Genomic DNA, 15,304 nt, shown 5'->3' on the forward strand with positions numbered 1-15,304 from the left:
ACGTTTTCTGCTGTGTACATGCATAATATAGTAGCAGCGTGAGGATGACACATTATATGTGACATACATAGGCTCCGTCCTGATGACTGTCGACTGTACGGGTTCAGTAATGAAGACTTTTTCTCCTGTGGGGGCAATGAACTGATAGAAAGCAGGTGAGGAGGCTGCTCCTCTCTCTGCAGAACAGAACGACCTTTTCACCCATGGTGCACCACTAATCTGCTTCATTCTTATTAACTAATTATGTCAGGCATGCAGACTGGAGAGAAATAACGAAGGCTTACAGTATGTGGGAATGTGCCATTGTTTGCTTAGGTTAGGATAATTTTAATTAAAGGGCTATTGCCCTAGTCCTACCAGAAAAGCGGTGGTGGTGGGAAACTTTCCAGAGATAGGGCCGGATGTAATGAAGTCAGAGTTGGCCAGAGGTGCGGGTTCCCGGCCGAAATCGGACGTGTTTTTTTAAAGCGGCAATCATGTAAAAGCCAAAACCATCACTTGTAATTGATTGCCGCTTTAAAAAAAAACCCCACACCTCTGGCCAACTCGGATTTCATTACATCCAAAGTTTAAGAATAGAGAAATACTAACCTCATCCTAAACCAAAGTTGCCAACTTTGTGGGACTCCTGGAGGATGGAGTGGGGCCACGAATTGTGGCATCACTGTATTGCTACAAAATGGAGTGATTTACTGCATTTTACAGGGGCAGGTTTGCTGCAGGTTGCTCAGGTTGGTTGGATGATGCTTATGGGCTTCAATTTTCAAATAGTGCCACAGATTCTTAACTGGACTGAGATCTGGACTTGACTTGGCCATTGTAGAATATTCTAATTTTTGTTGTTCAACCAGGGCCGCGTTGCTATGGCCGTGTGCCTGAGATCATTGTCCTGCTGAATAGTGAACTCTCTCCAAAGCTTTAGTTTCCTAGCAGACTGATTCAGGTTTTCTTGCAGTATCTCCCTGTCTTTTGCACCATCCATCTGTCCTTCAGTTTTAATAAGATGCCCAGTCCCTGCTGAGGCAAAGCATCCCCACACCATGATACTTCCATCCCCATACTTCACTGTTGGAATGGTATTTGGCCAGCAACGGGCAGTGTCAGGTTTTCTCTGCACACAGCATTTAGAATTCGGATCAGAAAGTTTAATTTTTGTTTCATGTGACCATAAAACCTTTCCCCACATTTTAGTCTGGTCATTCTTATTTCTACTGCTGTGCTTTCATGTGGATTTTCTTCAGTATTGGCTTCTCTACCCCCCCCCCCCCCCCCTTTCCCATCCATACATGCAGATGTTTGCAGGGTTGGACTGGCCCACAGGGGTACAGGGGAAACCCCCTGTGGGACCCACCTCTTTCTGGAGGTATCAATGATACCTCCGGGGCCCCCTCATATTATATATATATATATATATATATAATTCCAAGAAGAGGGACGGCACTCATAGGATTTTGTAACAAACATATTGTATTCCAATAAGAAAAAGTTCCAGAAATTACATCAACGTTTCGGTGTAGAACACCGTCATCAGGATGTACAGAAATCACATACACGAACAAAGGTCGTGGGTGCAGAAGGAGCCTGTCTGACATCACTATTGATCTATTTACAGTGCATGTATCATTCTCTGACCAGGTTTCTTTATTGAATTGGCTGTAAGCTTACTGTGTCATATTTATGTTTGCCAAGTGATACATTCACTGTGCTTAATGTAGGAAGAACACCTGGGTCCGGATGTAATGCCGTCTGAGATGGCCGGAGGTGCGGGTTGCCGGCCAAACTCAGACGTTTTTTTAAAGCGGCGATCATTTATAAGGCATGCCTGATTGGCGCTTTAAAAAAAATGTCCAGCTTGAGCCCGCAACCCGCACCTCCGGCCAACTCGGATAGCATTACATCCAGTTGCTGGAGTCTACAGCCTGGAGTCTATAGCCTGCGAGTCTCAGGCACCAGTGAGATTCTGACCATTCTGCAGTATTTTTAAAGCGGCAATAATTTCAAAGGCTACACCACCCGGAATTTGCCTATGAAATTATTATGACAGATTTGCTGGAACTGCACTGTGCCTCCATCTAACAGGCTATTCCATGCGGCCCTATGAGTTCTATGCTGCTAGGCGCTGGACAGAACCTTCTTCTCACACTGAATATATTGTTTATCACTTTCCTGTAGCTTTCACCCTGTCCTTCTCTCACCCTGCGCCTCTGTCCTGCTCTTGCTGTAGGCATGGCATGTGGCCGGTACGCCCCAGCGACACTTGTTGGGGAGACGGTTTAGCAGCTCTGACAGAAGAGGTTAAAGTTGCCTATTTGATTTGGATGTTATTATGGTGAATTTACAATCTAGCTTTGATTTGAAATGACTGGTATTGTGTGAAACGGTACAAAAGCCACTAACGCCCTTGAAGGTTTTATAACCCTAGAACATTCCCATTGCATTTAAAAGGATGTCTGCAAATCCACTATAAATGTGATATACTTTAGTTTGTGATCCTCTTTCATTACACTTTATCTGTCTCCAACAGGACTCAATCTTATAATCCTTCACATGTTCTGTCCTCGGTTACTTTCAAAGAGGAGGAAGTGTGACAAAGAGAACTGTAATTCGTCTGTTTGCTACCGAAGACAAACTTCTTCAGGCACCTTACTGTGGTGTTTGGAGCCCTCTGTTGTGTTAGCCTATCTTCCTAAAGTCTTCTAAAGGGAGGTACACACAGAGAGATGTGTGCTGAGCCACCTAGAACAGACCGCTCAGCACACATCTCTCCCCCCGCTCAGCACGCAGCGCGATGTGTGCTGAGCGAGGGGGATAGGACGGGAGGAACGCTCACTTCACCCACCCGTGAAGTGAGCGATCTAACTAGATTCTCTCTGTGTTTACCCCCCTTAAGTCTGTTTTTATTTATTTACTTATTTATTTATTTGTTGTTATTTTTTGTGTTCTTTTTTTTGTGTGTGTGTGGGGGGGGGGGGGGGTTGGGGGGGCGGGTGGGCAGGGAAAACACATTCTTTTGTCAATAACAAATCCATAGGTCTCCAGTATTGCGACATTGGATAATTATGCCTATGTCATTCATTTCTGAAATTATTTTATGGATTTATTCTTGTTTCTGAAACTAGTTATAGAAATTAAAAATTTGAGCAAAAACAGGTGCCGGTACTGAGTGCCACCACGAATAACGCCTAGATGTAGGACTTCTGTCAGCTAGGCAGTCTTGTGTCTACTGGGCCTCCATAGTGAAGTTGTCAAACAAACCTTATTTTCTAGAGAATGTGAACACCTTTGCCTGTCAATCAAGGTGGACATAGAGTGTTGCAGGAGTGGCGGCATGAAAATGGGGGGCGTGACGGCACGAACGGGAGGCGTGGGCGTGAACGGGGAGATCACTAAAATGGCGGTGTGCCGTCTGCTTGCGCAGCCAGGCTGCGCCAACAGGAGGCTGCACTATTTTTCGCAATCACACTGAAATTGCAGTGCGACCGCAATGTCAGTGTGGTCAAGGAAGGGGGAAGGGGGTGGCGGTTAACATGCGATCCAAGGGATTGCGCATTCTGCTGCTTAGCAGAATTTGCAATCCTTACTGAATCAGGTCCATAGTAAGGAAACTGCTACAGCTCAAAAGTCTTCTTAGATGGAAATGATTAAACGTTTTAGGTAGCGGGCAGTGGCAGGACCGGGTTCGGTGACACCCTGCTGCGGCCGATAGTACCCCCTTGCACGCCTTTAGCGTGCATCCAGAAAAGGGGTGTGGCTTTACAGAAAGGGTGTGGCCTTATGGGAGTACTCCTGCTGATATCACTGCAGGGCAGTGCCCCCTCCTGGTTACATCACTCCGAGGGGGTGTCCAGCAACCTCAGAGATGCCGGGCTGCCCCCTGGTGACTAGTGCTTGCTATGCCAGTCTTCTTCTCAGTGACAAGAACCGAGTGCTGCAGGATAGTGTCACACTGCGTCACCCGGCTCCTGTAACTGCTGAAAAGCCGGCATTTTGGTGTCACGCCCTAGAAGGATGACACTTTGTAATGCCTGTGCTTGTGGATCATCCCTTTTATATCGAAAATCCAGGAGGGGGTTCCTGCCTTACAAGGTTATGATTTATAAATGCAGGCAGTGACAGGTACTTTGCGACACACAAAGCAACTCCAACCACATCTGAATAAGCTCCATAACTCTTATAGCAGGCTAATTAATTGGGATCAGTATGTATTACCGATGGTCAGGATGCCTGTCGTCAGTCTACAGACAGCGGCATCCTGGCGTCAGCATCGGGGTGAGGGCAGAGAGTCCCCTCGCAGGCTATTCCCACTCTATGGGTATCGTGGACACCCACAAGTGGGACTAGCCCCTGTGAGCTGGCTGCATTGTCAGCAGTTGTGATTCCGGCGTCGGTATCCTTACCACAGGGATCCCGACTGCCGGCAATTTAACTACATTCCAATTAATTATATATTTAAACAAGGAAAGTGACACCTAGGCACACTTGCCTATCCTCCTGGAATGGCCGGGAGGCTTCCAAAAATCGTGTGCTCCTCCTGGCCCCTCAGAAAGTGGGCAAGTCTCCTGCAGCGCCACAGCTCTCCCGCACCCTCCCTCGGCCACCCCTCACTGTTTGGTGCCTGTAATATCGGCTCTGTATAGTGGGGGCGTGGCCACAGGGATGCGACAGCTAGCTCCACCCCCCTCGTGCAGCCTCAGCTACATAGGCACGCCCCCCATGTGACGTCGCGGCCTCCCTACCTACTACTGGCCTGATTCAGAGGTGGACACAGTTAGCACCAATGCTGCAGGAGGCGTCTTGAGTTAAAACACGCCCCCTGTCAGCTTCCGTTACCATCGGAAATCTGACTAACCCTCGGGTTACTCAGGATGTCCGGTTAAATGATCACACAGCCGGGGTCAGTGAAGGTGTTTCCAAGGACGCAGCCACTGGCTTTTATCATGTCCAGAAATGGGGCCAACACCAAATACCAGCAGCGTTCTGCTGCGTTTGAGCCCCAGAGCTGCAGTGCGGCTTCTGCACATGTGCAGGTCTCAAAACACTAGCGATGTGCATAAGATTCAGGTTTATGTACATCTCTGAATTAGGCCCAATGGGTCTGATTCAGGTCCTGTCTCAATACTGCATGTGCAGTACAGGTCCTGCGTCGTTGGACATAGTACAGCTGTAGACGTCAGGTGAATCATAGTCTGCAGCCATTTTGGACATTTTTCCTCCATTTTGTGGGAGTAGTGAAGCCAGGGTCTCCGGACGGATATTTCCTGGCCTCATCGACAGAGCTGCAGCGGCCGGTCTGCATAACCTCAGGGTTACTCAGCTGGCCAGTGGTGTTGCAGAGTGATCCACTTTTGGGTCCTCGGATCCAGACACATGCATGCAGGAGGTGTCTACTTATACCAGACGCCTCCTGCTGCTTTACCATACATGTGCATCCCTGCTGCTTCTGCACCTGAATCAGGCCCAGTGGATGCGGTTCCACCCAAAAAGTTAATCATTTTCTTGCCATACTGTCCAAAAAGCAGGAGAGGCATTACATTACATTCCACTTATGCTGTTGGAATGAGCCCTAAGACTGGAGGTGCTTCTATAAGAGAGGAGCGGGCCTGTGTGCAGGCTCCGATTGGGCCCCGTCCATTCCGGCAGTGCACTGGGTGCAGCAGACTCTGGTTCTGTGCATGAGCAGATCTCCGGGAACATGGCACCCGCACTGCGCTCCTGGGGACATCTTTACTGTGCATGTGCGAATCACCAGAAAATGTCTGCAGCTGCCATTTTACAGGTGATATTTGCAGATTCTGCAGCCAGCGCCGGCCGACGGAGCAGTGAGTATAATTAAATAGGTGCAGGGTGTGCAGTGTGTGGGCCCCCCTGGACCCAGGCGCCCATGTGCAACGCATATCTTGCTCCCATTATAGATATCAGTGCCTAAGACCAACAAACGGCATTCTCTAAAGTGTCCATAAACTGGGGAGCCAGAAGTTTCCTCATACTATTCCAGAGCAATTTCACTCCCGGCAATTTTACAACTTTATAATTGAATTTCCTCAACCTGTTTTTAGGAAGAACAAAGGGAAGGTTATGAAAAATCTATTTTAAAAGGGCTTCATTTCACTGCTGATTCTCATTGGCCGTATTTTGGGAAAATCTATATTTGGCCTGCAGTGTGAAATCTTTTGTTCTGCTGTAAATATGTATTCAGAGAAGAACACGCTAATTACTCTGCGCATTTCGGATGAAATGACTTTGTAGCACACCTGAGAGCTTCAGCTGGGAATTACGCTGTTATTTTCTCCTCCAGGCTAAGTAATACCTCAAGGGCAGTCAGCTGCCTCCGAATGTCAGCATTTAACTCTTACTCTGCTGCATATAAAGTAACTGAGTCTTATTCTTTACTGTGGTAGAAAACGGTTATTCTTTCACATACTTCCTGGGGGTTATCAGATAAGTATATCGACAGTCAACAGAACGACACCAGATGGTCGACAGTGAATATGGTTGACAGGTAATTGGTTGGCACTGACTTACTGTAGGTTGACAAAGGACGTCTGGTTTAAACGGTCGACATTCAAATGGTCAACACAAAAAAGGTTGGCTCATGGTATATAGGGTTAGGCATTTGGGGGAGGGTTAGTGTTGGGCTGCAGGAGGGGGCAATTAGGGTTAGGCACCCCTTCCTGGGTTACCTTGATTGAGCTATAATGATTTATGGGCCTGATTCAGACTTGTACGCTAATCCGATGGCTAGCGTACATGTCCGATGGTGGGGAAACTACGCAGGTGCAGAACGGGTCCTGCATCCTCGCACGCAGTGCCCCTTAAGCCTCAGCCTGATTGGCAGGCTGAGGGAATGTGGGGGCCGGGAAGGGGCGGCAACTGGATCCATTCCACAAAATGGGGACGCGTCGCCTCCGTTTTGTGGGAGTACCGAAGACAGTGTCTGCGCCTGCTGACGCAAATTTACTGGCCTTGGCTACAGATCTGAGATAGCCATCTGAAGGTTACCCAGATGACCGATGGTCCCGCAGAGTGATCCGAAGGTGCGTCACTCCTGAAGGTTACTCAGGTAATCGATGGTCCCGCAGAGTGATCTGATGGTGTGTCTTACAGACGCACCAGCGGCTCACGGAAGCAGGCTGGAAGCACCAAGTTACCTCAGACCCCTCTTAAACTATTAGCATATTAGTTGGATGGCATTGTTCAGCCAATTAATAGCAAGAGACACTGTATCAAAATATGTCAGGGTATATACGAATGTATAGGTTTACTGCTCACAGTTTATATTTGTGAATACTGTAAAGTTTATGAAGTATTGAGTATACGTCTAGGCATGCACAAACAGTTACAACATTCTTATTATGTCCAGCCTTCGATGTTACAAAGCTCGCTGTACAATCAGGAAGAGCAATTGGAACATATTATGCCAAGCAATTGAATAACAAACAATGAAAATGAAACCAAGACGGAACAGTACACTAGGAGACATGTAACCAAGCAGCGGCGCATAACTGCATTGGTTGCTAGACAATAGCCCCCTAGGAGGAGATATCATGTTACCTAGCAATTGCACACTGCAAGTGGACAGGTTGCTAAGCAACAACTCAGCACACTAGCAGGAGACATGTTGCCAAGCAAGCAACTTCATACACATTACAAGTGGACAGGTCGCTAAGCCAAGAAATGGCCAGTATAAGAGAATGCTATGTGTGCATAGGTTTAAACTTCATTATTTTTTTTTAACTTTTTACAACTCACCATCAAACTCTGCTGGTCCAACTCCTACTATGATAATTGACAGTGGTAACGATGAAGCCTGCAAAACAGCAGAAATTATATGAGTAAATTATACTACAATGGTGTCTGGGAGGAGACATATTGAAGGCAAAGGTATATTAGGGGAGGTTGACCACCTTGCTGAAGGCAAAGGTATATTAGGGGAGGTAGACCACCTTGCTGCAGACTTTTATACATTTCCTACGGTGAATTGGTCACTATTGCGATTGTTATATAATTGTTTATGGCTGCTATTTCTCTATTGCTGTCAAAATGGCATATTATGGTGAGATTGATCAAACCTTCTAAGTAGAGCTGTTGCCTATAGCAACTAATCAGAATCTGGGTATCAATGTATAGAATCAATGTACTAGATAAATGATAACTGTAGTCTGATGGGTTGCCAAGGGCTCCACTATTGCACTTTAGAAAGTTTAATAAATCTCCTCTATGAGATATTGGGGGTAATTCTGAGTTGATCGCAGCAGGAACTTTGTTAGCAGGTAGGCAAAACCATGTGCACTACAGGGGGGGCAGATGTAACATGTGCAGAGAGAGTTAGATTTGGGTGTGGTGTGTTCAATCTGAAATCTAAATTGCAGTGTAAAAATAAAGCAGCCAGTATTTACCCTGCACAGAAACAAAATAACCCACCCAAATCTAACTCTCTCTACACATGTTATATCTGCCTCCCCTGCAGTGCACATGGTTTTGCCCAACTGCTAACAAAGGGAGTCATTCTGAGTTGATCGCAGCAGGAATTTTGGGGGTCATTCCGAGTTGTTCGCTCGGTATTTTTTTCTCGCAATGGAGCGATTAGTCGCTAATGCGCATGCGCAATGTCCGCAGTGCGACTGCGCCAAGTAAATTTGCTATGCAGTTAGGTATTTTACTCACGGCATTACGAGGTTTTATCTTCGTTCTGGTGATCGTAATGTGATTGGCAGGAAGTGGGTGTTTCTGGGAGGAAACTGGCCGTTTTATGGGAGTGTGTGAAAAAACGCTACCGTTTCTGGGAAAAACGCGGGAGTGGCTGGAGAAACGGAGGAGTGTCTGGGCGAACGCTGGGTGTGTTTGTGACGTCAAACCAGGAACGACAAGCACTGAACTGATCGCAGATGCCGAATAAGTCTGGAGCTACTCAGAAACTGCTAAGAAGTGTCTATTCGCAATTCTGCTAATCTTTCGTTCGCAATTTTGATAAGCTAAGATTCACTCCCAGTAGGCGGCGGCTTAGCGTGTGCAAAGCTGCTAAAAGCAGCTTGCGAGCGAACAACTCGGAATGACCCCCTTTGTTAGCAATTGGGCAAAACCATGTGCACTGCAGGGGAGGCAGATATAACATGTGCAGAGAGAGTTAGATTTGGGTGGGTTATTTTGTTTCTTTGCAGGGTAAATACTGGCTGCTTTATTTTTACGATGCAATTTAGATTGCAGACTGAACACACCCCACCCAAATCTAACTCTCTCTGCACATGTTATATCTGCCTTCCCTGCAGTGCACAGATAAACCAGTGATATGTGCAAGGTGATAAACATACCAGCCAATCAGCTCTAATATGTAAATTAATAGTTAGGATCTGATTGGCTGGTGCCTTTATCACCTTGCACATATCACTGGTTTATCACTTCCTTATGCCTTCTCCAGGTTAATACATCTGCCCCATTTTTCTTTAAAGTAAATAATTTGCTTTTTCCCATTTAGTGATTAATATAACATTGTATACAACAATACCCCTAATAAATACGATACAAGTTATGGGGACAAATGTACTAAGCCATGGAGAGCGATAAAGTGGGCATGTACCAGCAGGGGCGCTTTAAGAGAGGAGGGGACCCGCATGCAGCCTTCATCGTGGATGCCCTTCACTCTGGCAGCAGTAGACTCTGGCATAATGCCGTGGCGGCCATTTTCCGAGTGATTTGTGGATTTGTGCCCGCACAGCAGTGACACCGTCGCGGGACTCCGGAGGGGTAAGTATAATGTATGGGTGCAGTGTGTGCCCCTACTCTCCTCTCAAATGAGTCTTATTCCGAGTATCCACAGACACCAGGCCCCTACTCTCCTCTCAAATGAGTCTTATTCCGAGTATCCACAGACACCAGGCCCCTACTCTCCTCTCAAATGAGTCTTATTCCGAGTATCCACAGACACCAGGCCCCTACTCTCCTCTCAAATGAGTCTTATTCCGAGTATCCACAGACACCAGGCCCCTACTCTCCTCTCAAATGAGTCTTATTCCGAGTATCCACAGACACCAGGCCCCTACTTTCCTCTCAAATGAGTCTTATTCCGAGTATCCACAGATACCAGGCCCCTACTCTCCTCTCAAATGAGTCTTATTCTGAGTATCCACAGATACCAGGCCCCTACTCTCCTCTCAAATGAGTCTTATTTAATTTCTGAGTATCCACAGACGCCAGGCCCCTACTCTCCTCTCAAATGAGTCTTATTCCGAGTATCCACAGACACCAGGCCCCTACTCTCCTCTCAAATGAGTCTTATTCCGAGTATCCACAGACGCCAGGCCCCTACTCTGCTCTGAAATGAGTCTTATTCTGAGTATCCACAGACACCAGGCCCCTACTCTCCTCTCAAATGAGTCTTATTCCGAGTATCCACAGATACCAGGCCCCTACTCTCCTCTCAAATGAGTCTTATTCCATTTACGAGTATCCACAGACGCCAGGCCCCTACTCTCCTCTCAAATGAGTCTTATTCCGAGTATCCACAGACCAGCAGATCAGCCAAAGATACCAAGGATTCCAGTAACGGGAGATTCCAAACCACTACATTTAAAGCTGAAACCCCCTACTGAATGTGTAACTGAACATAGATAACTGTCAGTGTTCCAAAATGCTTTTCATACTGTATCAGCTGGTATAGCAGGTTCAGTAGCCAAGAGTTCTTAATGGCCTACTGAAAGGATCAACCAGATCAAATTATTCAATTATTACCAAACCCGAAATAGAAGCTGTTCCGATAAAAGGAATATGGGCCCTCATTCCGAGTTGTTCGCTCGGTAATTTTCTTTGCATCGCAGCGATTTTCCGCTAATTGCGCATGCGCAATGTTCGCACTGCGACTGCACCAAGTAAATTTGCTAAGAAGTTTGGTATTTTACTCACGGCATTACGAGGTTTTTTCTTCGTTCTGGTGATCGTAATGTGATTGACAGGAAGTGGGTGTTTCTGGGCGGAAACTGGCCGTTTTATGGGAGTGTGTGAAGAAACGCTGCCGTTTCTGGGAAAAACGCGGGAGTGGCTGGAGAAACGGGGGAGTGTCTGGGCGAACACTGGGTGTGTTTGTGACGTCAAACCAGGAACGAAACTGACTGAACTGATCGCAGTGGCAGAGTAAGTCTCGAGCTACTCAGAAACTGCAAAGAAATTTCTAATCGCAATTTAGAGAATCTTTCGTTCGCAATTTTGCTTTGCTAAGATTCACTCCCAGTAGGCGGCGGCTTAGCGTGTGCAATGCTGCTAAAAGCAGCTTGCGAGCGAACAACTCGGAATGAGGGCCATGTTTTAGATGTATATACACACCACCCCATAACCCAGTGTTTCCCAACCTCGGTCCTCAAGGCACACGAACAGTCCAGGTTTTATGGATATCCATACTTGAGAACAGGTGGCTTGCGTAGTACGTCAGTTATTTAACCATATGTGCTCAAGCAGGGATTGAAGACAGAGATTGAGAAACACTGCATTAACCTGTCAGGTGTTTCTGCATGTTGATTAAGTCTTCTTTGTTGCCTTCATGTTGGTTCTGGCCATATGCTCTCAGCCATAATAGGATCCCTATGGTATTCCTAGACAGACTTCCTGACAGGAAGTCCTGTGTGTGTGTTGGCAAATGCAACTGCCAGGAGTAATCCCTAGTCTTTTACATAAAACAACCTGCAATTGAGGTTTGTTTTCTCTTTAAAACGTTCTGTTTCCAGAGACAAAAGTTTGAGTCAGATTTCGTTGAACAAGATGAAAGAGTAAAATAGATGATGTGCACACAAAAATTAGACAATGCTTCAGGCCATAATTATAAGCCCTGAACTTCTTCTGGTCTACTGGCGAGAAGAACAAGGTCTTTAACGCCGGATCCCTTGATGCAGCGCTTTATGAAATAAGCACAGTCTGCGTCCTCTGAGCTCTTCCCTTCCCAATAAAATCTCCTTTGTAGTCTCTGTGCGGCACACAGCGTCTCTCCCTACATAAAGTTCCTCACACTCGCTGTAACGGATTATTATTAACCTTTCTCCATTTTAATTGGAATTAATGTCAACTCTTCATTAAACTAGATTTTCATCAGCAGTAAGAAAGGGCCTTTCTTCATTTCCCTGCCCAGTGGGACGCACACATTGTATGTGCTAGATTTTAGACATTAATTGTTCTTCTCTATTCCTTCCCACATTGCTCAAAGGAAATATACTTGTATTGCACAGATTTACCAATTTCTCTCCGACTGATACCTGCTCCTCCTCTGCCCCTCCGCCTGTTAACCTCTCTTGGTCGTCTTGGTGTATTTCTTTGTTCCTTATAAGACCTTATGATATTTACTTATCTCCGCTGTCCCTGTAGTGAGGTTCCACTTGACTACCTACTCTGGAAAGCTTATCATGTAAATGCCTTCAGTACTTAAACTCTTAAAGGGATATTTATCTGCAATTATTTCTGCAACGCACTGGTGCTTTGGGTTAAGTGAAGCTGTCTGATGATTATGCGTTATAATCTTTGTGTCAGTCTATGCAGCTATGCTCACTGGCCACAGAGGCTGGGGGCAGTTATGGAGGGGGTCAGGCAATAATATTGAGCCTAGGGGCAGCCTAACTCCTAAATCTCCCTTAGATTGGATTAATAATATGAAACCGCACCACATAGTGCCAACCATTTCAGCTTTCTCCTTCAAACTTCTGGATAGTAATGGATAGATTGCTGGTTTGTAGGCTATTACTGTCGGAAACGTGTGGTGGTTTAACCACTTACTGTAACTGACAATTTTTGTTGCCAAAAAACGCTTATAAATTGTCGTTTTTTTTCATGAGTGCATTAGGTGAAGAACATGAATTTAAACCTATCCAAAATGATTTTAGTTGAAAAAACACCCCCCAAACATCGGAACATTGATCGGAACATTGCGACCATCGGAACATCGGTAACATCGCAACCATCGTGACTTTAGTTTTTACACCCTGGACAGCTGCCAGGTACACAGGGGGTGGCTGGGGGTGGCTTGGGGGTATTGGTTTACACTTACCAGCGGCTGCCATTGTCTGCAGCCGCTGGAAGTGGGGGATCCTGCCGTGCTGACCGATCAGCAGTGATTGGCAGCACGGCAATCAGTTTGGGAGAGTGCAGGGAGGCAGAGGGACCTTCCAGTCCCTCTGACAGCAGCAGCAGAGGGAAGTTTCCCTTCCCTCCCGCTACAAACACTGTCTATCTGAGTGGTCGCATCCTGTGCGACCAGGTCAGATAAAGCACTTGCAGGCATGGTCGCATCTGATGCGACCATGCCAGGCAAGTGGTTAAAACTGCCAACAATAAGGGGTCTATTCATGAAGCAGTGAAAAGAGTGGAGAAAAGGACCAGTGGAGTGGCAACCAATCAGCTTTGAAGGAAGCCTTTATCAAGTACATTCTATAAAATGTAAGGGAGATGCTGATTGGTTGCCATGGGCAATTTCTCCACTGGTCTGTTTCTCCACTTTTTTCACTGCTTCATGAATAGACCCCTAAATGAGTAAATCTAACCATAAGACAATAACAATCAGCTTATCCAGGCTAAATAATATGGACTTACGTTTACAACCGCCTCTTTGGTCTGTGCCATATCAGAGATGACTCCATCGGTGATGATCAAAAGGACGTAGTACTGAGACCCATCAGTTACCTGACCTGCAGCACTTTGAAACAGCAGAGAGTAAGGATAGCACACAACCACCACAATGATATCCAATCAGTATATTGTACCTAATACATCTGACGTTTGCAGTGTCTAGGAATTTTAAGTATAGTATGCCTAGGCAACTTTATGCCAGGATATATGTTCAAGAGTTTTAGAATATCCCACATTTTTATTTTTTAATTGTAATTTTACACATCGTCTCAATGTACTCTGACATGAAGGTCTAGAGCAAAAACAAGTCGAGATACAGTAATAAACAGCCTAAAAAATGTGTTGCACTTGTAGGTCCTTTTGCTTTCAGCCTTCTGTACAGTTCATACTAAGCCATCTCTCTGGGGTATCCGGTCTTCAGGTCGACAGCACTTAGGTCGACACTCATTAGGTCGACCACTATTGGACAACATGCACATGGTCTTTAGGTTGACATGGTCAATGGGTCAACATGGCTAAGGTTGACACATAAAAATGTCAACATGAGTTTTTTTACATTTTTTGTTTCATTTTCTCTAACGTCCTAGGGGATACTGGGCTGGTCTTAGTACCATGGGGTATAGATGGGGTCCATTGGAGCCTGGCACTTTAAAACTTCCTCAGAGTGTGCTGGCTCCTCTCCTCTATGCCCCTCCCGCAGACCCAGTCTAGTAAAATGTGCCCAAGGAGCTGGGTGCATTCTCTGGAACTCCAGAGAGTTTTCTTCAGATTTTCTTTTAGTTTATTTTTTTTCAGGCAGGACTGGTTGGCACCAGTCTGCCTGCATTGTGGGACTTAGGGGGGAACCAGTACCAACCTCTTTAAGGGTTAATGGTCTGGATCCCCGCTGACAGGACGTTAGCTCCTAAAGGTGTTGTTTCGCTCACCCCGCAGCGGTGAGCGCACACTTCCACAGCATGCCGCCACCCCTAATTGCTATGCTAAAGACGCGCTGAGTGGCGAGTATGGAATCAGGGTCCTGGTTAGCGGGTCCCCGGTTCAGTTGGCGGCATCAGGGTGCGGCGGACACACGGCTCCGCTGGTGCTGCTGTGTACAGCTGTGTATGACACAATAGTGCTGGGGACAGAAAAGGGGGTTTAACACAGTTTTCTAAGTGTTTAGGAGACTGCCAGTATAAATATATCACGTGAACAGTGTCGGACTGGGGAATGTAGGGCCCACCGGGGAAATGCAGTGGTAGGGGCCCATGTTAGGGGTGGCACCAGTCTGCTGGGGGGCTGTGGCGTGCCACCTCATTGGTTTGACTAACCATTAGAGAGTGCAACATCTGGGCTCCTTCATAAAAATATACAGTAAATTCAGCTGCTGCATGCATGATAATGTACCAGATTAATAACAGCAATGCACTGTAGAAAATACACCATAGTCCAGTATAATGTACCATATGTATAATGAATAATTTAAGTGCACAGTCTAGAACCTGATCCTTAGAGCAGGAGGTGGGCCCCAGGCAGTTGGGCCCACCGGTGGTTTCCCCTGTACCCCTGTGGGCCAGTCCAAGCCTGCACGTGAATACTGTGTGCCATTGAGGGGGCGGGGCTTATCTAAGGTTCCTAGTTACTGCCTGGCAAAGCACTGCTTTAGCTGTACAGGCAAGGTGTGCTAGTTTCTCTCTCTCTCTCTCTCTCTCTCTCTCAATCCTTACAG

The 15,304-nt window shown here is 46.4% G+C and overlaps 1 protein-coding gene across 3 annotated transcripts in view; it reads right to left on the reverse strand.

Moving 5' to 3' along the window:
• CPNE9 (copine family member 9) overlaps positions 1 to 15,304 on the reverse strand; it is a 560,849-nt gene that overhangs the window by 18,494 nt on the left and 527,051 nt on the right. For all 3 annotated transcript variants that reach the window (XM_063940993.1, XM_063940994.1, XM_063940995.1), the window contains 2 exons: positions 13,561 to 13,663; positions 7,750 to 7,807 (listed from right to left, as the gene is read on the reverse strand). In XM_063940993.1, coding sequence (XP_063797063.1) covers positions 7,750 to 7,807; positions 13,561 to 13,663 — 161 coding nt within the window. The remainder of the gene's footprint in view (positions 1 to 7,749; positions 7,808 to 13,560; positions 13,664 to 15,304) is intronic.

The sequence above is a fragment of the Pseudophryne corroboree genome, chromosome 9, assembly GCF_028390025.1.
Source record: "Pseudophryne corroboree isolate aPseCor3 chromosome 9, aPseCor3.hap2, whole genome shotgun sequence".
Classification (NCBI taxonomy): domain Eukaryota; kingdom Metazoa; phylum Chordata; class Amphibia; order Anura; family Myobatrachidae; genus Pseudophryne; species Pseudophryne corroboree.